At 56.1% G+C, this 16,981-nt stretch overlaps 2 protein-coding genes across 10 annotated transcripts in view; one reads left to right on the forward strand and one right to left on the reverse strand.

Annotated features, from left to right (window-relative positions):
* BOC (BOC cell adhesion associated, oncogene regulated) overlaps positions 1-16,981 on the forward strand; it is a 47,277-nt gene that overhangs the window by 22,993 nt on the left and 7,303 nt on the right. For 7 of the 9 annotated variants that reach the window (XM_080566760.1, XM_080566755.1, XM_080566756.1 and 4 more), the window contains 9 exons: positions 3,871-4,044; positions 4,374-4,652; positions 10,351-10,497; positions 11,079-11,222; positions 11,546-11,839; positions 12,523-12,795; positions 13,305-13,603; positions 15,360-15,522; positions 16,247-16,357. In XM_080566760.1, coding sequence (XP_080422886.1) covers positions 3,960-4,044; positions 4,374-4,652; positions 10,351-10,497; positions 11,079-11,222; positions 11,546-11,839; positions 12,523-12,795; positions 13,305-13,603; positions 15,360-15,522; positions 16,247-16,357 — 1,795 coding nt within the window. In that variant the 5' untranslated portion in view covers positions 3,871-3,959. The remainder of the gene's footprint in view (positions 1-3,870; positions 4,045-4,373; positions 4,653-10,350; positions 10,498-11,078; positions 11,223-11,545; positions 11,840-12,522; positions 12,796-13,304; positions 13,604-15,359; positions 15,523-16,246; positions 16,358-16,981) is intronic. The other 2 variants (XM_080566759.1, XM_080566753.1) reach the window with 1 other exon arrangement.
* CFAP44 (cilia and flagella associated protein 44) overlaps positions 15,472-16,981 on the reverse strand; it is an 81,067-nt gene continuing 79,557 nt past the window's right edge. The window contains exon 38 of the mRNA XM_080566704.1: positions 15,472-15,614. Within this exon, the coding sequence (XP_080422830.1) occupies positions 15,603-15,614 (12 nt within the window). The 3' untranslated portion in view covers positions 15,472-15,602. The remainder of the gene's footprint in view (positions 15,615-16,981) is intronic.

The raw sequence follows: 16,981 nt of genomic DNA on the forward strand, positions 1-16,981 counted from the left end.
TGTTTTACTTGCGAGTTTATTTTGTTTCTTTTAGGCAGGTGTCTATTGCCACCGAATTGCTCGGGACCGGCCTGGGGGAAATCTGTGGTGTTTTTTTAGGGCCAGCTGGTGCCCAGGCGTGATCTGCAGTTAGCAGGCAAACTTGCTGGTTTGCAGGGTGGTGGTGCCATGCTGGGTTTGGTTCTGGCTGTTTTCTTTCTCCTAGCTGTGTGCACAAAGTTATCCCACAATTTCTCTCTTTGGCCAGTGAGAGGGCCCTTTTTTTTTTTGCCTGACCTCTCCAAAAAGGCAGGGAGGAACTCCTCACACCAGTGGATCAAAGGCTCTGTTAGCAGGGCTAACTGCTGACCTGCTCGGGTGTCTCACCTCGACCGTGCCTTTCAGCCGGAGGATTACGTGCTTGTGTGGTAGCACTTTGCAGAGGGGACAGCAGCAATTTGGGGTCCAAGAACCACTTGCCTGCTGGGATGGACACCCCAGGCAGAGAGCTTTTGGTTTCCAGCCCTGCCGTTGCTTCACGGCATGACCTTGCACCAGGTTGGCTTCTCAGCTAGCCCTCACGTTCCCTCGCCTGTGAAGTACCCTGAATGGGTACTGTGGCTCTTCTTCACCTTCCTTTTCAGTGCTTTAAGCTCTGTGAAACAGCAACAACAGAAAAACACCCAAACCTCTCTTGTATTAGAAACTAACGATTACAAGCAACATCAGCATGCTGCAAAAGATGCTTCTTGTGAAGAGCTTGGATCCCAAAGCAGAGATCTGGGGGTGCCCCTGCCCAACCTGCTGGTTCATGCAGCCTTTACCTGGCCTCAGCCCCTTCTCCTTCGCCCCATCCCTCCCTACCTGCAGGCAGGCTGTGTCCCTGTCCCCAGCACCCTCAGGTTTTGGCCTTTTCCCCGTCTGCCCACGCTGCTGGGGACGGGGCAGGGGCTGGTTTCTATTTGGGACCCTTGTAAATCACAGGCGGCGTGGCTGTAACGAGGGCTGCTCGGCCGGCCCTCGTTAAGCAGGAGGGGGCTCGGGGCTGTGGGCAGCATTTCCTCAGTAAAACCTTCAGCTTCTAATCACCCAACACCTCTCTCGCCGCCCGCCTTTAATTCAGGCCCCTTTTCCCCTTCCAGCCTCGCCACCCCTTCTCCACACACGCCTCCCTTCCCTCTCATGGCCTCTTCTTGCCGTCCCCATCCCACTCCTCTCCCTCAGCAAGGGGGGCTTCGGTGTGGGGCAGGGGGCTTCAGGGTGGGGCGGGAAGCGGAGCCGACAGGTTTTACACCCCCCGCCGTCCCCCTCATCTGACGAAGCCCTCGTTAATTTTGTTCTCCTAATGGCCCCTCCTTTGATTTACTGGGCTGTCTGAAGGGGACTTCGAGCCTTCGCTCCCCTGGCAGGAAATTGTTATTTTAACCTGACAGGAAAGAATTAAAAATAAATAAGTAAATAACTCCCCCACCGCTGCCCCCCCCTTTGGAGCTCTTCCCGTGACTTTAACTCCTTCTTTTCCTCCAGCAGAGGCTGGAGGTGATGGTGGCCGCAGAAGTGCCAGCAGCCGGGGACGTTGCTCGGGGACCGCAGCCCGGGGCCACCTCCGCTCCTTCGGGATGCAGGGTGGATCGAAAGCCGCCCGATTAATAAAGTTCCTCGCTCTGCACCACTGCAGGCTGCTTAAGGGCAGCGCTTTCAAAAGAGGTCAGCTCCCATTTAGGCGTCGAAGTAAGTTGGTCGCCTATTCAGGAGAGCTCAGCATGTCAAGAACTGAATGCTTTTGAAAATCTGGCTTCAATTGTGGAAGCTGAGAATTTCGAAATCTGGCCCCGGATCCTAATAGTCCTTTTGGAATTGATGTTTTCATTCATTTTCCTCATTATTTTTATGCCGGCCATTTACTTTTTGTACTTCACTCAGCTGTGAAAGAAATGGCCACATGTCCCTTTTTAGAGCTCATATTCTGCCTGGAGGTTTGGGGAGGTACCATACACTTGTTGCAGCACACCTTCTCTCCTCGCTCTCCGCTCGGTGCTGGTTAATCTGCCTAGTGCCTCGGCCAAACTTTGTCCTCGCCCCTTTCCTTCCCACCCCCCACCTCTTGCCCTTCTTCTCTTCGCAGACCTGGGGACAGCCAGTTCGGTCCTTGCCTCCATGTGCCTGGGTGGTCCTCGCTCGCGAAGGGTCCGTCGCACGTCTGCGCCCTTGGCTCTGCCCTTCTGGCCAGCGGCTCTGCGTGGCGCGTTGCTGCAGGGAGGTCTGGTTGGAAACCTCTTCGCCGTCCCCCTCCCCCAGCATGGACTCCGAGGAGTCCAACCCTTTTCCGTCCAACATTTTTCCATCCTGCTGCCAAACCCATCCAGAGAGGGTGAATGAGTCAGCTTCGCTCTGTAGGCTTCCAGCACTGAGGAGCAAGGCTCGAGTCCTACCCCAAAATGATTCTTCTGCTTTGGTGGAAGACTGTCCGTCCCCGGTGTACCTCCTGGTGTGAGGTAGAAACCCAATTTTGAAGCCTAAACCAACGCAGAGTCTTTTCTAGGTTAAGGTGGCACATCGGTGGTGTCAACGGAGGTACTGCTCTGCTAGAGAAGGACCTCGGGCGCTTCTACTGCCGTGGTCAGTGGTGGCCGTGGCACAAGGGAGGACGCTTTGGTAGCTCCCTTAGGTGGAGAAATGAACTTGAGTGACTCAGATGCTCTCCAAACCAATAGCTGAAGGATCTCCAGCCACAGTTTGTGCTGGTTAGCGGGCAAAACGCCTCAAAGCCAAATAATTGAGGCTCTCCCCTCCTCGGGGGAGGAGAGCGGTGCTGGGAAGGATGAGGCACGTGGGAGGGAGGTTGCTGTGTTATCGCTTTGGCGCTGGTGGTTACCCACAGAGGATTTCCACATGTAACGGAGCTGTGGGCTGCAGCAGCGTGACTTCAGCTGATCTTTCCGGGAGCCTGCAGGGTCTGCAGCAGCCTGATACCCAACAGCCAGGCTCAGTCTGTGCTCCTGGATGCCACGTAGGGACACACCAAGCGTGACCTAATTCGCCCTGCCTCTCGGCAGAGCTTGTTATCTTGGGCTCGCGGCCACGCCAACTGTGGCTGCCCGACTCCCGGGAAAGAGCTGGCTCACGTCGAGCCCGCTGGGAGGGCAGGCAGGGTGAGCTCGCATCAGGCTGCAAAGTACGGCGCTGGGATGCTCTTCGTGGCATTCGCAAGGCTTCAGCTGCAGATCGGTTTGCTTGGCATTGCTTCCTTTGCATCACCAGCAAAATCATGGCTTGGTGAGATCTCCCTGAGTGCTGTGGCTCCTTGCCTTACCGAGCATCTCACGGGGTGTCTGTGTCAGCCTGCACAACAGGAGCCTCTCTTTTGGAGGTTATGCTTGAAGGGATTTGCCCCCTCTTTTTGACCGAGATGGGTATGGAAAGGACGTGCTCAAACTGGTCATTGCTTGAGCCATGTAGATCTTTGGTCCCCCTTGCCAGCTTTGTCTGCTTTGGTGTTCATTCCTCACGGTCCCTCCTAAGCAGCTGCTGCGACGTGCAGCTCTTCACAGCAACCTGAGCTGTGATGGGTGGCCTTGGGCTTCGCATTTTTTGAAGATTGTTGGTGCCTTCAAATACGAACCTGGTGGTTTGTCCAGACAGGTAGTTAACTCTAAATAGGCTGTGCTTCAGGCTGAGTAGTTTATCTGAAATCTTCCCATACGTTGTTTCTCTTAGTTTAGAATAAAGGTGCCAAGTAAGTGTGGTTCACCTTGTGCCAGTGTCTGCAGCCTGCTCAGGCTTTGGTGAAACCCTGAAAGTTTATGGGTGTTGATAGAAGACCTAGGCAGGGCTGGAAAACAGAGAGAAGTCCGAGGGTTTTATAACGTCATCTTTTTTTGTCTCCTGCAGGAAGCCACTGCCGCGCCTCCACCACATCCCTTGAAGCAGCTTATGGGACCCTTCCCTGGGCGCCTCTGCCCCAGGAGACACCGCATGGGATGGCAATGACACGTGGGAAGAAGAGACCCATGTCCCCCATCCCTTGCCTCCTCCTCGCAGCCGCTAGCTGCTTTGCCCAACTGAGTGAGTTTCTGCTCTTCTATATTCTGGTTTGTTTATGTTTTGTCTCGAGGGAAGCTGAGCTCCTGGGATCCCACTTCTTTCTGGCTCCAAATGCTCCTCAAAGGGAGAAGGGGTGACAGGTGGGGCTGGACATCCCTGCCAAGAAGAAATGAGGCTGGTGTGTGTCTCCAAGTACTAGTGGGGGAGGATGAGGAGCTGAGGGGAGGGTGAGGCACGTATAGAAGCAATGGGGAATGCAAAATGCAGCAGCACTGCAGGTTTTCCCTCTGTGCCTTCTTTTGCTTAGACTCATGGGGCTTTCCTCCTGCTGTTTCTTTCTCTCCGTGCAGGTGAATCTCTGCAGGTCACCGTGCAGCCTGCCTCCATTGTCCAAAAATTCGGGGGCCCGGTCAGCCTGGGGTGTGTGGTGGACCCCCCTGGAGTGAACCTCACCTGGAGACTCAACGGGAAGGAGCTGGCTGGGTCGGACGAGGCGCTGGGTATCCACGTCGAGCGAGGGAAACTCGTCGTCGCAGCCCTCAACAACCACACCGTGGGGCGCTACCAGTGCATTGCTCGTGTGCCCGAGGGAGTCATCGCCAGTGTCCCCGCGGTGGTCACGCTAGCTAGTGAGTAACTTTGGTCTTCTGCCCTCCCCTGCACTGCTCAGGCCTCTGCTCACCCATCTCGAGAGGTTCTTCTAAGCTCTCTTGTTTGCCCTGGCAGGAAGGGAGGGCTCCTTTGACTTTTCAGGACATTTTTGTAGTTGTGGTCCTCACCGCTGCTCCTGGGGAGGCTCTGCCTGGGCCACCCTTGTCGGGACAGAGGAGTCTGAACCTCTCCGAGACCCGTGCAGCATTTAGCACAGCAGGTCGTGCTGAGGAGACCTCCATCCCCCGGCAGTGCCAGCAGTGCCTCCGGGCCCCCTCCCCAGGCACAGAGAGGGCTTCGTCTTCACAGCGAGGGGGAGCGTGGGGCTAAGCCTTAAGAAAGCGCAGAAGTGAAGATGTTTGTGCGGAGTGGGGGCTGGTTTTGCTTTAAAGCCAAGAGCTATTGGCTTGTCACTGATACATTAATCAGAAGTGAAATGTTTAGGCCAGGCTGGGTGGGAGGAGGAGGTGAGGGAGAGTTGCTGCGCTCTGAAGCCGGGCGGGAGGGGGTTGTCACGGGGCCGAACCCGTCGGGGGATTTGGCCTGAGCTCCGCGCCGAGATTAAGTTTCGGAGAACGCATTCCAGAGCAGAAAGGGGGCTGTGTGCGCTGGTGGCCTGATAGAGGGAAGGAGAGGAGGGGAGAGGTGGATGGGGTTACCAAGGACATGGTTTGCATTTAGGAGAGCAGGGTGTGCACAGCCCCTCAGCCTGATCATTTCATTCTCAGGCTGATCTCCTTTTCTCCTTTTCCCCCTCGCCCCAGCCCACCACCACCACCAGCTCCATCTTCTTTGACGAAGAGTGGCAGTTTTGAGGGTCTTCCTGGGTCTGGCACCAGTGGTGGGCAGGAGACAGTTCCTACGGCACCAGAAGGTCCCAGTGTGCCCCTCAGGACAGATCAAGACCACAACCAAGTAGTCCGTGGAGTGTGACGTGCTGCTGACGTGAGCCTGGCCTGGGAAGCACGGGATGAGTGGTGCACTGAATGGCTCCGAGCTGGCCTTAAGCCACCCCGAGGTTGTGAGGCAGCCTCGGATGGGGAGGGCTTGGAAACCTGTGAGTGAAGAGAGAAGGGGCAGCCCTGGGAAGACGTGGGACTGAAGGTGTAGGAGAGAAACCTTCTGGAGGGGTTCGAACAGCCAGGCTCACATCAGGGAGCTGGAGGCCACTCTCAACATCAGCTTTGCAGTGGTCTCAGATAAGGAGGGGCACCGATTTGTGGTGGGACTGAGATGGGAAGCCCACCAGGTGCACCACGAGCTGTCACTCCTGCTCCAGGCCGTATCTACAGAGCTGGGGACCAAGGTGGGGGAGAGGAAAGCCCCTGGCAGGCTGGCATTGCCATTGGCACCGTGGGCTTGTTCCAGGGCACCGGCTGGGCTGGGAGAAAACCCTCTGAAAGTCTTGGCTCCGTCCTAAAATTACTTTTGGAGGTGGAAGAGAGAAGCTGGAACGTGAAAGAAAAAAAGCAGGAGGCAGAAAGAAGTATTTTCCAGATTATGATTTAGGTTGATTTTGGAAGTGGATCAGGAGTCGTTGGAAAAAGTGTCTTGCTAGCTTTCGAGGGGCGTAGGTAACATCTGGCCAACTTTTTGGCTCTTTTTCTCCTCCTCCCTTGGAGGAAACCCCCTCGAGCGCCCCAGGTGCTGCGTGCCCGGTCCCTCGGCGCCTCCTCGGCTTCGCCGATGGTCAGCAAGCAGGCAGACAGACGGTGTGCTGCAGCCCTGGCACTGGTGCCTCCCTCCCCGTCCGTGGCACAGCGACGCCGGCTGGCGATCCCCAGCCCGTCCCTGCCCCCCCCGGCTCAGAGCTCTGGTTGAAGCCAGCATTTAGTTCCTCTGGCAGGGAGAAAATGGTGGTTGGACAGCCCAGGGGTGCGCAGGAAGGGGAAGATTTCTTAAAGCAGCAAGAGGAGCAGCACTTGGGGCGTCGTGCAGCGGGCTGGAGGCCGGCACAGCCTGAATGTGTGGGGCGGAGGTATCCTGAGCCCTTTGCAGGGCTGAGAGCAGCAAGGAAGAGAAAGGTGTTTTCTCTGCCAGCTTCCAGGCGGCAAACGGCCCTGGTGCTACACAGAAAGGTACGGCTGCAGCCAACATTGGGGGGCCACATAAATCTGCCAGGGGCGTGAGCACGGTGTGGTGTGGGCTGGTGCTGCCGTGGCAAAAGACTTCCAAAGTTGAGAGCTCGTGGGGTGGTAACTCAGAGGGAAAAACATGCCGAAGTGCTTGGCTGGAGCAGAGGTGCTGAAGTGCAGGCAGCCAGAGGTGGTGAAAGCCGTGCAAGCCCCAGCATTTGGCTGCGTGCGTGGAAAAATCCGTGCATTCAGCACAACAGCCAGCCCGGGATGGATAGACGTGTCATTTAAACCCCCCAAAAATGAAATCAGGGGTGAGGCAAAGGGGGAACCACCTGCTCTGGTGTATCCCCGTGCCACGACCCTGCGGGTGGGGATGAGAGGGGGTGTCCGTGTGTCCCGGGGATGCCGCGGGATGGGGGAGGCTCGCTGCCCCCCAGCAGCACGTGGGGAAAGCCGAGCTGTGGTGCTCGCGGGCAGCGACCCTGCGCCGGGTCAGGCTGGGGGTCCCCGAGGAATTTGCAGCTGCATCCTGAAGCCGGCCCTGCTCCTTTCCCTCCACCTGGGCCTCTCCGCTGACGGCTCCCCCGAGGCAGGGGGGCTGGCTGCAGGTTGGAAGAGCATTTGCTGAGCCGGCACGGCACGGCACAGCATGGGGGGCTCTGGCCCCGGGGGCAGAGGTGGCGTGAGGAGGGGAGAGAAGGAAAACACAGGTGGTGCTGCTTGAGCTGCGGAGAGCTGGCAGGAGGGCTGCGGGACGGCCCGGGGCAATGCGGAGGCCAGGGGGAGCGGGGCTTGGGGATGCACCTGGGGGTGCACGAGGGAGCCGGAGGCTGTAGGGCAGCCTGGGTGTGCCCGCGAGGGCCGCGGGGAGGACTTTCACCTTGAGGGCCTGCTTTTTATTTACTCCGACTCCTTCTCCCGAGTTATTTATGGCCTCCCATTCATTTAATCCGCTCTGTCTCGCCCGTCTCGCTGCTTGGCCCCCGGCCCCGGGCTGCAGCTGGTTTCGCTCCCCGATGACAGCGGCGCAGGCAGCTGCGGGGCTGACCCTCCTCGCGCCTCCAAGCGGGGCGCAGATGGACACGAGCAACGGCCGCTGGTCGCGCTCCTTTATACTCACAGACATAAAAATAATAATAATTGTAAGCCCTGTTATCCCCGCGCAGCCGGGCTTCGCAGCCAGGAGAAGGGGGAAGCGGTTTCTCCCAGCTGCGGCGCGGATTTTGACCGGGGTGCAAAGGGGCGCACGTGCTGCGTCCCCTGACCCTCACCGGGGTCCCCCCCATCCCAGGGGGCTCCTCTGAAGCCCCCAGGAGGAAGCTGCGTGTCCCCTCCGTTTTGCCGTGCTGTGGTGCACATGGGGAAGCGGCGGGGAGCCAGGGCAGAGCCCGCTGGCAAATAACGCAGCCTTGTTCGCTGTGGGGGAGCAGGAATTTAGGGGAGTAGCTTGGCAGGGAGCTTTTGTTGCTTGCGTGTTGGAAAATGGCTCGTCCTGCTGCCCACCTGATGACTTCCCCCCTCTCCCCCACCGCTCTCACCCCACGGCCCCTTTCCTCCATCCTCTCCCCCTCCGCGGGGGGACGCAGGAGGAGCCGTGGGTCCCAGCCCCCTCAGCGGGGCACCCCGCAGCTGGGCCAAGCTGCTGGGGGGCTGCGTGCGAGGGACCCCCCGCGTCTGCCGTCCCGAGGGTCCCCCCCACGGGGACGGTGCTCCCCGGTGGGGCTGTGGGGCTGCGCAGAGTCCATGCGTGCATGCACACGTGTGTGTGTGTGCATGTGCAGCTCCCTGCCAGCGGTGCTGGAGCCTATGCCTTGGCTCCGAAATCTTAATTTGGCCGTGATGAATCCAGACCACCAAGGCGCACATTAACTTCCCCGATGCTCGTTTATATTTTGGCGATCGGAGAAGTATGTGTGATGTGGGCAGGCGGACGCTGGGCTCTCGCCTCTTCTCCACCTCCTTCCATTTCTGCGGCTCTCGCTATTTTATTCCTTGATCGAGTACAAAAAGTGAAGAGGAGAAAATGCCCGGCACCCTTCCCCTCCCCAGCAGGAACTTTCGTTGCTGGAGGAGCGCGGGGCGCCGCCAGCTTTTCACAAGTGAAGAGTTAACCTTCATCTGGCTTTAATACCCAGTGGAAACATGGCTCCCCTCCTCGGCCTGTCTTAAAGGATTAATGGCATTTCTGAAGTTCGCCCTTATTCCTTCTTTTTATTTTTATTATTATTATTTTTTTGTAATTGAACGGTGCCAAGAAATTCCAGAAGTATGAAGCATGTTCGCTGCAAATCATTTTTATGACATTGCAAAACCTCCCCTCCTCTGCTCGGCCTCCTCCCCTCCCCTCGGACCCGGGCACGGGAACACTCGCTCCCCCAGCAGCCGCCCGGCAGCCCCTCCGCGCCGCCTTCGGGGAGGCTTTCTCGCCGCCCTGCCAAGAGGGCTGGTTTTTATTTAAACCCCATAAAGGATCTTGCTTTAATCAGAAAGTCTGCTTGAGAAATTTCATGTCACTTTTCCATGACTGTGGGTGGGAGAAGCTCGGAGCCAGCGTTGTCTCTTGCTCTTGGAGCGCTGCTATGTTTCCCAGAGAACAAAAACACATTTTTTGCAGGCTCGGCTGCCAAGGGAAGGCTGCGTGGAGCCCGCCCTCCACGAGCCCTCGTGCCCCCCAGCTCTCCAAACTGCCCACGGGCACTTGGATGGGTTCGGAGGGGGCGGCCGAGCGCAGGGCGGGTGCCCTCGTCCTGATGTAGCTGCGTGCTGCTCGGGGACACGTGCTCGCCGCTGGGCAGCCAGGCGACCTGCTGCCTGCCCTGGCAGGGGCAGGTGCCCACTATTTGCACTTTCTCTCTCTGTGTTTCCATGTTTCTTTTGTATAAAGAGTGCCCTGAGCAGAGAGGCTGGCTGCTGGAGTGCTGGAAGAGCGCAGGGCAGCTCTGGGTGCGAAAGCTCCTCGCTGGGAGCAGCTCCTGTCCCAGTGCACACTTGCCTTCTGGAGCAGGGACCTCCAGTTTGCTGCTTGAAATAAGTGGTTTTGGGGTCTTTGCCTTCCAAATCTTGTTGCCTCCCTGATTTTGTCCCTCACTCTCGCCTGCGTTTTGATGCTTGTATAATTTTGGGAAGAAAGCAGATAGTTGAGAGCCTGGTGCCCATGGGAAGCTTTGTGACGTGAAGTTCACGTGGGTGTCATTTTGGTGTCTTTCTGCACACCCTTGAAGCACCCTAAACTGTGATTAAAGCATTTGCTTCTCAGTAGCAGGCCAGCAGCTGTGTTGGAAATAGCAGACAGTAGAAGGACCAGTTTTGGCTGCCCCTCGGTGCTGCAGTAAGCTGGCTCTTCTTTGAGGCTGGGATTTTTCGCACCCAGCCTCTCAGCCATGGAGCAGGCAGCTTCTCTAGAAGCTGTGTTATAATTTACCTGCTTTGTAGGAAGGAGGAGGAGGGGAAAAAAAAAAAAACAGCTCTGAAAGGGGACCAGTTTCCTTAGCTGCTGTCCTCTGCCGGCACCAGGGCAAGCAGCCCTGCGCCCACAGGGAGAGGCCAAGGCGATGGTGAGGTGCTGAGATGCCCCGTCGTTCGTTCACTCCCTGTGCAGATCTCAAGGACTTCAAGTTTGACGGCCAGCACGTGATCGAGGTGGACGAAGGCAACACGGCCGTCATCGCCTGCGACCTGCCCGAGAGCCACCCCAAGGCCCAGGTGCGCTACAGCGTGAAGCACGAGTGGCTGGAGGCCTCCCGAGGTGAGCGCCTAAGGGGTCTGTCCCCCCGTGTCCCCCCACGGCCTTGGTTTTACCCTTCCCTGCCAGCAAGAGTGCTGTCTGCCTGCTGCCTCCCTCTCGTCCCTTTTTGGCCAGTTTGAGGACAGGCTCTTGTAGGGTCTCTGCTGGGTCTCCCTGTTGTCCCCTACTCCTGGGGGGCCAGGTGTAACACCAGCTTGTGGAAGGGGGAAGGAAGCAGAATTAGGTGATGCACCATGTCGCTCTTCACTGGGCATCCCTATTTGTCCATGAAGTGTTCCCCTAGCCCAGCCCCTGGATAAAGATGTTTCTGAATTTGGGGAATTTTTAAAAACTTGAGTCTCGATTCTACAGCTTTGCTCCATCTGCTGCAGGCACTTGTGGCAAGCTAGCTTCATCTGAGGCTCTCTTCCTTCCACAACTGCATCGTTGCTCCTCCTGGTGTGTGAACAAAAAGGGGTCATTTCAGCGTTCTCCTGTTGTTTTTTTCCCTTCCCACTTGTCCACCTTTTCTACAGGGCACAGTGTTTCTTCCGGGGGACACACCTTATGACCATGCGCCATCTCCTCTTCTCTCCCTGCAGACAATTACCTTATCATGCCATCCGGGAACCTGCAGATTGTCAATGCCAGCCAGGAGGATGAGGGGACTTACAAATGTGCTGCCTACAACCCCGTGACGCAGGAGGTGAAAACCTCAGTGTCCAGTGAGAGGCTCCGCGTGAGACGTAAGCTGCTCTCCTTTCTTTGCACATCTTCTCCTTAGCCGTTCTGGCCCTGGGTGTACATACAAAGTGCTACTGCAGCTGTTTTTTGGTATGAACCACCATTGTCAGCTGCTGAGAAAACTCCTTCCCAGCAGCAGAATGCCCCAAGGTCTGCTCCTGGGATCGCTGTGCCTGCTCAGGATTTATTTTTGGTGCCGTGCGAGGACAGGTCCTTAGTCCTTCAGCAAGACTACTTTGCTGTGTGCACGCATCCCTTAAAGAATGGCCTTGTCCTGCACTGCCACCTTCCTGCCCACCTACCTCCTTCCTCCTTTTGTCGCCAGGCTCCACAGCAGAGGCAGCTCGGATAATCTACCCCCCCGAGGCTCAGACCATCATCGTCACCAAAGGCCAAAGCCTCATCCTGGAGTGCGTGGCCAGCGGGATCCCCCCGCCGCGGGTCACCTGGGCCAAGGACGGCTCCAGCGTCTCCGCGTTCAACAAGACGCGGTTCCTGCTCAGCAACCTCCTCATTGACCCCACCAGTGAGGAGGACTCGGGGACCTACAGCTGCACGGCCGACAATGGGGTTGGCGAGGCCGGAGCCGCGTTCATCTTCTACAACGTGCAGGTGTTCGGTGAGTGCTGCTGTAGTCCTCATTGGAAGAGGGGCTCGGACTTTCTCTACTGCTTTCAGGTTCCAGTTCCGATGAGACGGGATGAATTCTGACTTGAGGGTGGTGGTTCCTCCTTCCTGGCTCCCACCATGAGCTGGAGATGATGGATCCTCCCTCCTGTGGGGAAGGTTTGCTCTAACACTCTCTAGTGGAGGACTGGCTGCTTCTCAGGCATATTTGAGCTAGATAATAGCAAAGACATCAGTGTCTTGCTTTTCACTCACTCCTTGTACAGAAGCTCTTTACGGGGTGAGAAATGTAACGGGTACTACGCCTTCTGTGTTTCTACCACACATCCTTCTCCTTCTCACAAGCATTAAGGAGGATAAGCCCGTGTTTTGTTGGATTTCATGACACCCAAGTGCTGAAGTGTTACTGGCACAAGCACAAGCTTTGCAGAGTAATGTTTCAGCTAAGAGAAATGGGACTCATAAGTGCCTGCTGTCATCCTGTGGCTGAGAGGGACACCTCTCTGTGTGGTAGATGTTGGATGCTGAAGGGGAGTACCACATCCATGTGGGACCCCTCAAAGGTAGCAGGACTGGCAGGGAGGGTTGAGAACCTACAGAGAAGAGCACAAAGCCACGATGGTGCCGTGCTCCCTGCCAGGTGATGCTCAGCAGCCGTGCTGTTTCCCCTTGCAGAGCCCCCGGAGGTCACAATGGAGCTATCCCAGCAGATCATTCCCTGGGGCCAGAGCGCCAAGTTCACCTGCGAGGTGCGGGGGAACCCCCAGCCCTCCGTCGTGTGGCTGCGCAACGCCGTGCCCCTCTCCGCCAGCCACCGGCTCCGGCTCTCCCGCCGGGCGCTGCGGGTGGTCAGCGTGGGGCCCGAGGACGACGGCATCTACCAGTGCATGGCAGAGAACGAGGTCGGCAGCGCGCAAGCCATGGTGCAGCTGAGGACAGCCCGGCCAGGTCAGTCCCTCTCTGGAAGTTTGTGGTCACTCAGTGCTGGAGCCTAACGCACGGGGAAAGAGCAGAGGGGAGCAGAAGAGAGTTGGTGTATCACCCTCTTGCTTGGGTTTGAGCTGCCATACTCTTCCTTCCTTTTCACCCTACACTCTGAGGGTTTCTGGAGGAGCCACCTGTTTCCTTGGACCCTGATCCAGGGTAAGAGGGCTAGGAAGCCCTCAGAGAGGTAAGAAGTCCTATATGGCCCAGGCATGTTCTGGGAGAGGCCCCAGTGGGGTGTGTTATGTTTATACCAGGAGAGAAAGCTTGTTTCTAATACCTTTTGGAGTGGCACAGCCGGCAGCACCATCTGGGACCTGATACCTCTAAGGGACCTGTGGTGCAGTGTGTAAATAGCTCTGGTCTTCTGAGAGGAATCAGGGGGCTTCTCGCAGCTCTGTCCTCACCCCAGGACTGGATTGGGATTTACCCTGCCCTTACCGCCCATTTACTCTTGACATCTTGTCTTTCAGGAGCTACCCTCAACCCTGGGCGAGATGCCCGGCTGGGCTCAGCTCAGCCTCCAACGCCGCCTTCCAGGGAGGGTGCCTTAAAGCTGCCCCTGGATAAAGCCGGGCTGCCGAAGCCTGGGACCACCCCGCTGTCAGCATCTGCACAGTGCGCAGCCAGCAGGGAGCTGGTGTCTCCAGCCGAGGCCCCCATCATCCTCAGCTCTCCCCGGACGTCGAAGACAGACAGCTACGACCTGGTGTGGAGACCCCGGCCTGACAGCAGAGCCCCCATCCTCTACTACGTGGTGAAGCATCGCAAGGTATTGGTTGCTGTTTTGCCCTGTTCATGTTCCTTCCTCTGTGCTGGTCTCCAGGTGGGCTGCCAGCCTTGGATTTGTCTGTTTAATACCTGTATTTCCTTTGGGTAGGCAGAGGGTTGCAGTAGAGAGGTAGGTTTTGCTTTGGGCTTTGAGTACGTTTCGAATCTGGTGTGTTTTTGATTCCCAGCCACTGCAAGGCACCATTTTCAATTATATGTGAATATATGCATCTATTTTCCTGGAGTTGCTTGACTTCATGAAAATACAATATAACAGGAGGCTTCTATAACACCCCCATATTCTTGATTTCTTTCTAAACAAAACTTACACTGAGGGTTTTAACTAACTATCTCTTTATATAGCCCTTTAAAACAAAGACAGAAGATGCCAACACAAGAGCACAAGGGGGCAAGTTTTAGAAACAAAAGATGTCAAATCCTCACCAGACTGCAGGGTCTAGTTGTCTGCCAGGAGGAGATTTGTCCCCCAGTGGTGTATCATGTAACAAGCAGTTCTGCATGCAATCTTAACTCGCAGGCTGGAGTTTGTCCATATTTTATTTGTTTTTCAGCGCTTCACCTGGAAGGGGCTGTAGGGCAGTGGAGGTCACCATGGGTCACTGCAGTTTGCAGTAATATGTTTTCAGTGTAGTCCAAATTCTCAGCTGGAGACTCTTTCTTGGGACGCTGAAGGATTGTGTGGAAAGGAATTAGTCCCAATAACCCTTAAACTTGTTTAGAAAGAGTCTCTTTCTATGCGATCTGTAGGATCAAGTTATATAATGATCTGGTTTTAACATCTCTGACTGGAAAAGCGTGTTTGTAGAGAGGGAAGGAATCAATTCAGCAACAAAAGAAAAGGCTCTTTGTGTGAAAGATGGCTAAGGAAAGTAAAACCTAATGACAGGAGGCTTAAAATTGTGCTGGGCAAGGGTCTGTTTCTCTTCTGGAAAATATCTGCGGCTGTCTCTTTTCCCTGCACGTACACTGACCCTAAATACTTAGCAGCCTGCAAGCAGTCAGATGCCATGCAGCCATTATCTTTGTTTCTTAAGAATTTCTCTTTTTCTTTCCTGGATATTAGCAGTCTTTAGGGCTCCCCTCCCTGGCCTCACAGCTCCGCAGGCTGAGGAATAAAAATAAAACGAGGCAGGCATTAATCAGTCAGTGTCAAATGCTTGGAGAAGATGAATGATACAGCAGAGTCTTGGCATTTCCGTTCTGTTGCGTTGCCTGCATTGCTAATGCTCCTTTCGGCACCGGGTCACTTCGGTGTCCTGTGTATTTGCTTGAAAAAATATTATCCTTGCAGCTGGGGAGAAGGAGGAGAGTCCCACCTTCCCTTCTGCTCCGTATGGGGCGTCGGGACATCACCAGAAAACAGTATTTCCACATCTTTCCGGGCATATATGATCTATTCCCTGCATAAGGCGCTGTGTTTCTGCCAGGAAATGCCAGAGGTGAGGCTTCAGAGCCTTAACTCTGCCCTTCATCAAGCATCCTGGACTAATGTGCAGCTTCCCCAAATCCCACTGCGTAATCCCAACTGGCACAGCCTGGGCAGGCTTTGAACGCTCCCTCTGTGTCCCCGGATCCCTCAGCTCTGCAATATCAGGCTGAAAACATCTCCCTCCTGCACGGACAGGAGGAAAGTTAGCCATACTTTACACGACGCCCCAAGGGAACGCTTCAGGGCTCGGTGCTGGCCAGAAGCCCAGCCAGCCCCCAGCTTTGCGACGCCGGTGTCGGTCTCTCAGCAGGTCACCAACGCCTCGGACAGCTGGGCAGTGAGGGACGTCCCGGCCTCGCAGCACCGCCTGACGCTCACCAGGCTGGACCCCGGCAGCCTCTACGAGGTGGAGATGGCTGCCCACAACTGTGCCGGCGAGGGACAGACGGCCATGGTGACCTTCCGGACTGGTAAAGGTCCAGCCTGGCCCTGGCTGTTTTGCTCTGAGCCAGGGGAGGGCCCCTACAAGCGTCCTTCCTCCCTCCGTGGCTCAGTTGGACACCTGCAGAAGTGAAGAAAATAGGCCTGGGAGGGCTGTCAGGAGGTTGTTAATCCATCCTGTGCCTTTGGGGGTTATTCTGGAGCCGTGTTTGTCCAATCTGTTCATAAAACCTTGTCCTGCACTAAAGGAAACTGCAGGCCCTCCTCCAGCAGTCTGTGTCACGCTGAGCTGGCTGCACCACCGAGAGGATGCTCCTAGTGTCTAAGCTCAGTCCCCCCGTCCCATGCTGCTTATCCTGTCCCCCAGCAAGGATGGGGAATGGCATTCCCTTCCTTGAAACCTTCCCCATGGTGCTGGGCCTGCTCACATATCCTCTGAGGCCCCTGCACTGTGCTAATTACCACCTCCTCGGGCAGAAATCTAGCAACAAGATTTCCAGAAAACCAATTAAAAGTTTTAGAAAATTAAATATTAGTGGGGGCAAAAGAAAAGCAATTAACAGTAGAACCAATCTGCCCCTTTAGCTTCGGTTCCTGTCTGCAAGTTGAGCACTTTGAAGCCCTAGGGCTGTTTGAGTCCAAGGAGTATTTACCTCGGCATCGCAGCTGGGAATCTGTCTTTATTCACGACAGCAACAATTAACTCTGACCTGCATTACCGCGTCCCTGATGCCATCTCTCCCTTCTGCGCAGGCCGGCGTCCAAAACCAGAGATTGTTGCCAGCAAAGAGCAGCAAATCCAGAGGGATGACCCAGGCACGAGCACCCAGAGCAGTAACCAGTCCGACAACAGCCGCCTGTCCCGTAAGGCCCTGCCTGGCCTGGGTTGGCAAGGAGGGAGGGCGAGGGGCGCCGGGTCGGTGCTGGGGTTAGAGTCTCCCCTGGGTAAAGCAAGGGTGGGTGGTCTCTAGCTCCTGACTAGGAGATATCTTTCTCGGACACCCCTGTGCTTCTTGGCAGGCAGGCAGTCTTTGGAGGGGAAGCTGATCCCAGAGCCTGTCCCCACCGTTAACACAAGGACCTGTCAGAAACTAAGAATGGGCAGTGAGGGTAGGCGGTTGCTCCATCTGGGCATTGTGCTGCACTGGAGGAACACCAGTTCCTGCTTAGTTAATCCAATTTGTTGTTTCCCACCTTGTGCCTGCCACTGGTATTCAGCAGTGCCGTTATCCTTGCTGTAGTTCATGTGTTCCCTTTGCTTTCATCTCCGCAGCTCCGTCTGTCTCTTTCCCTCCCATCTTTTGATTGTTTTTGTATCAGGTTATATTTCTACAGTTCGGAACTCTTCCGTATTTCCTCCTCAGCTGGCTCCTCTCAGCCTTTCCTGTTTTCACCTCCTACACCTGTCCGTCCCCTTCCTGTCCCCAGTGTCAGTCTCCCCCCGCTCACTGCCTCCACATCAGCCGGGCCTCTCGTCTCCAGCCCCGC

This window comes from Anser brachyrhynchus (assembly GCF_964034855.1).
Source record: "Anser brachyrhynchus genome assembly, chromosome: 1".
In the NCBI taxonomy this organism is placed as follows: Eukaryota; Metazoa; Chordata; class Aves; order Anseriformes; family Anatidae; genus Anser; species Anser brachyrhynchus.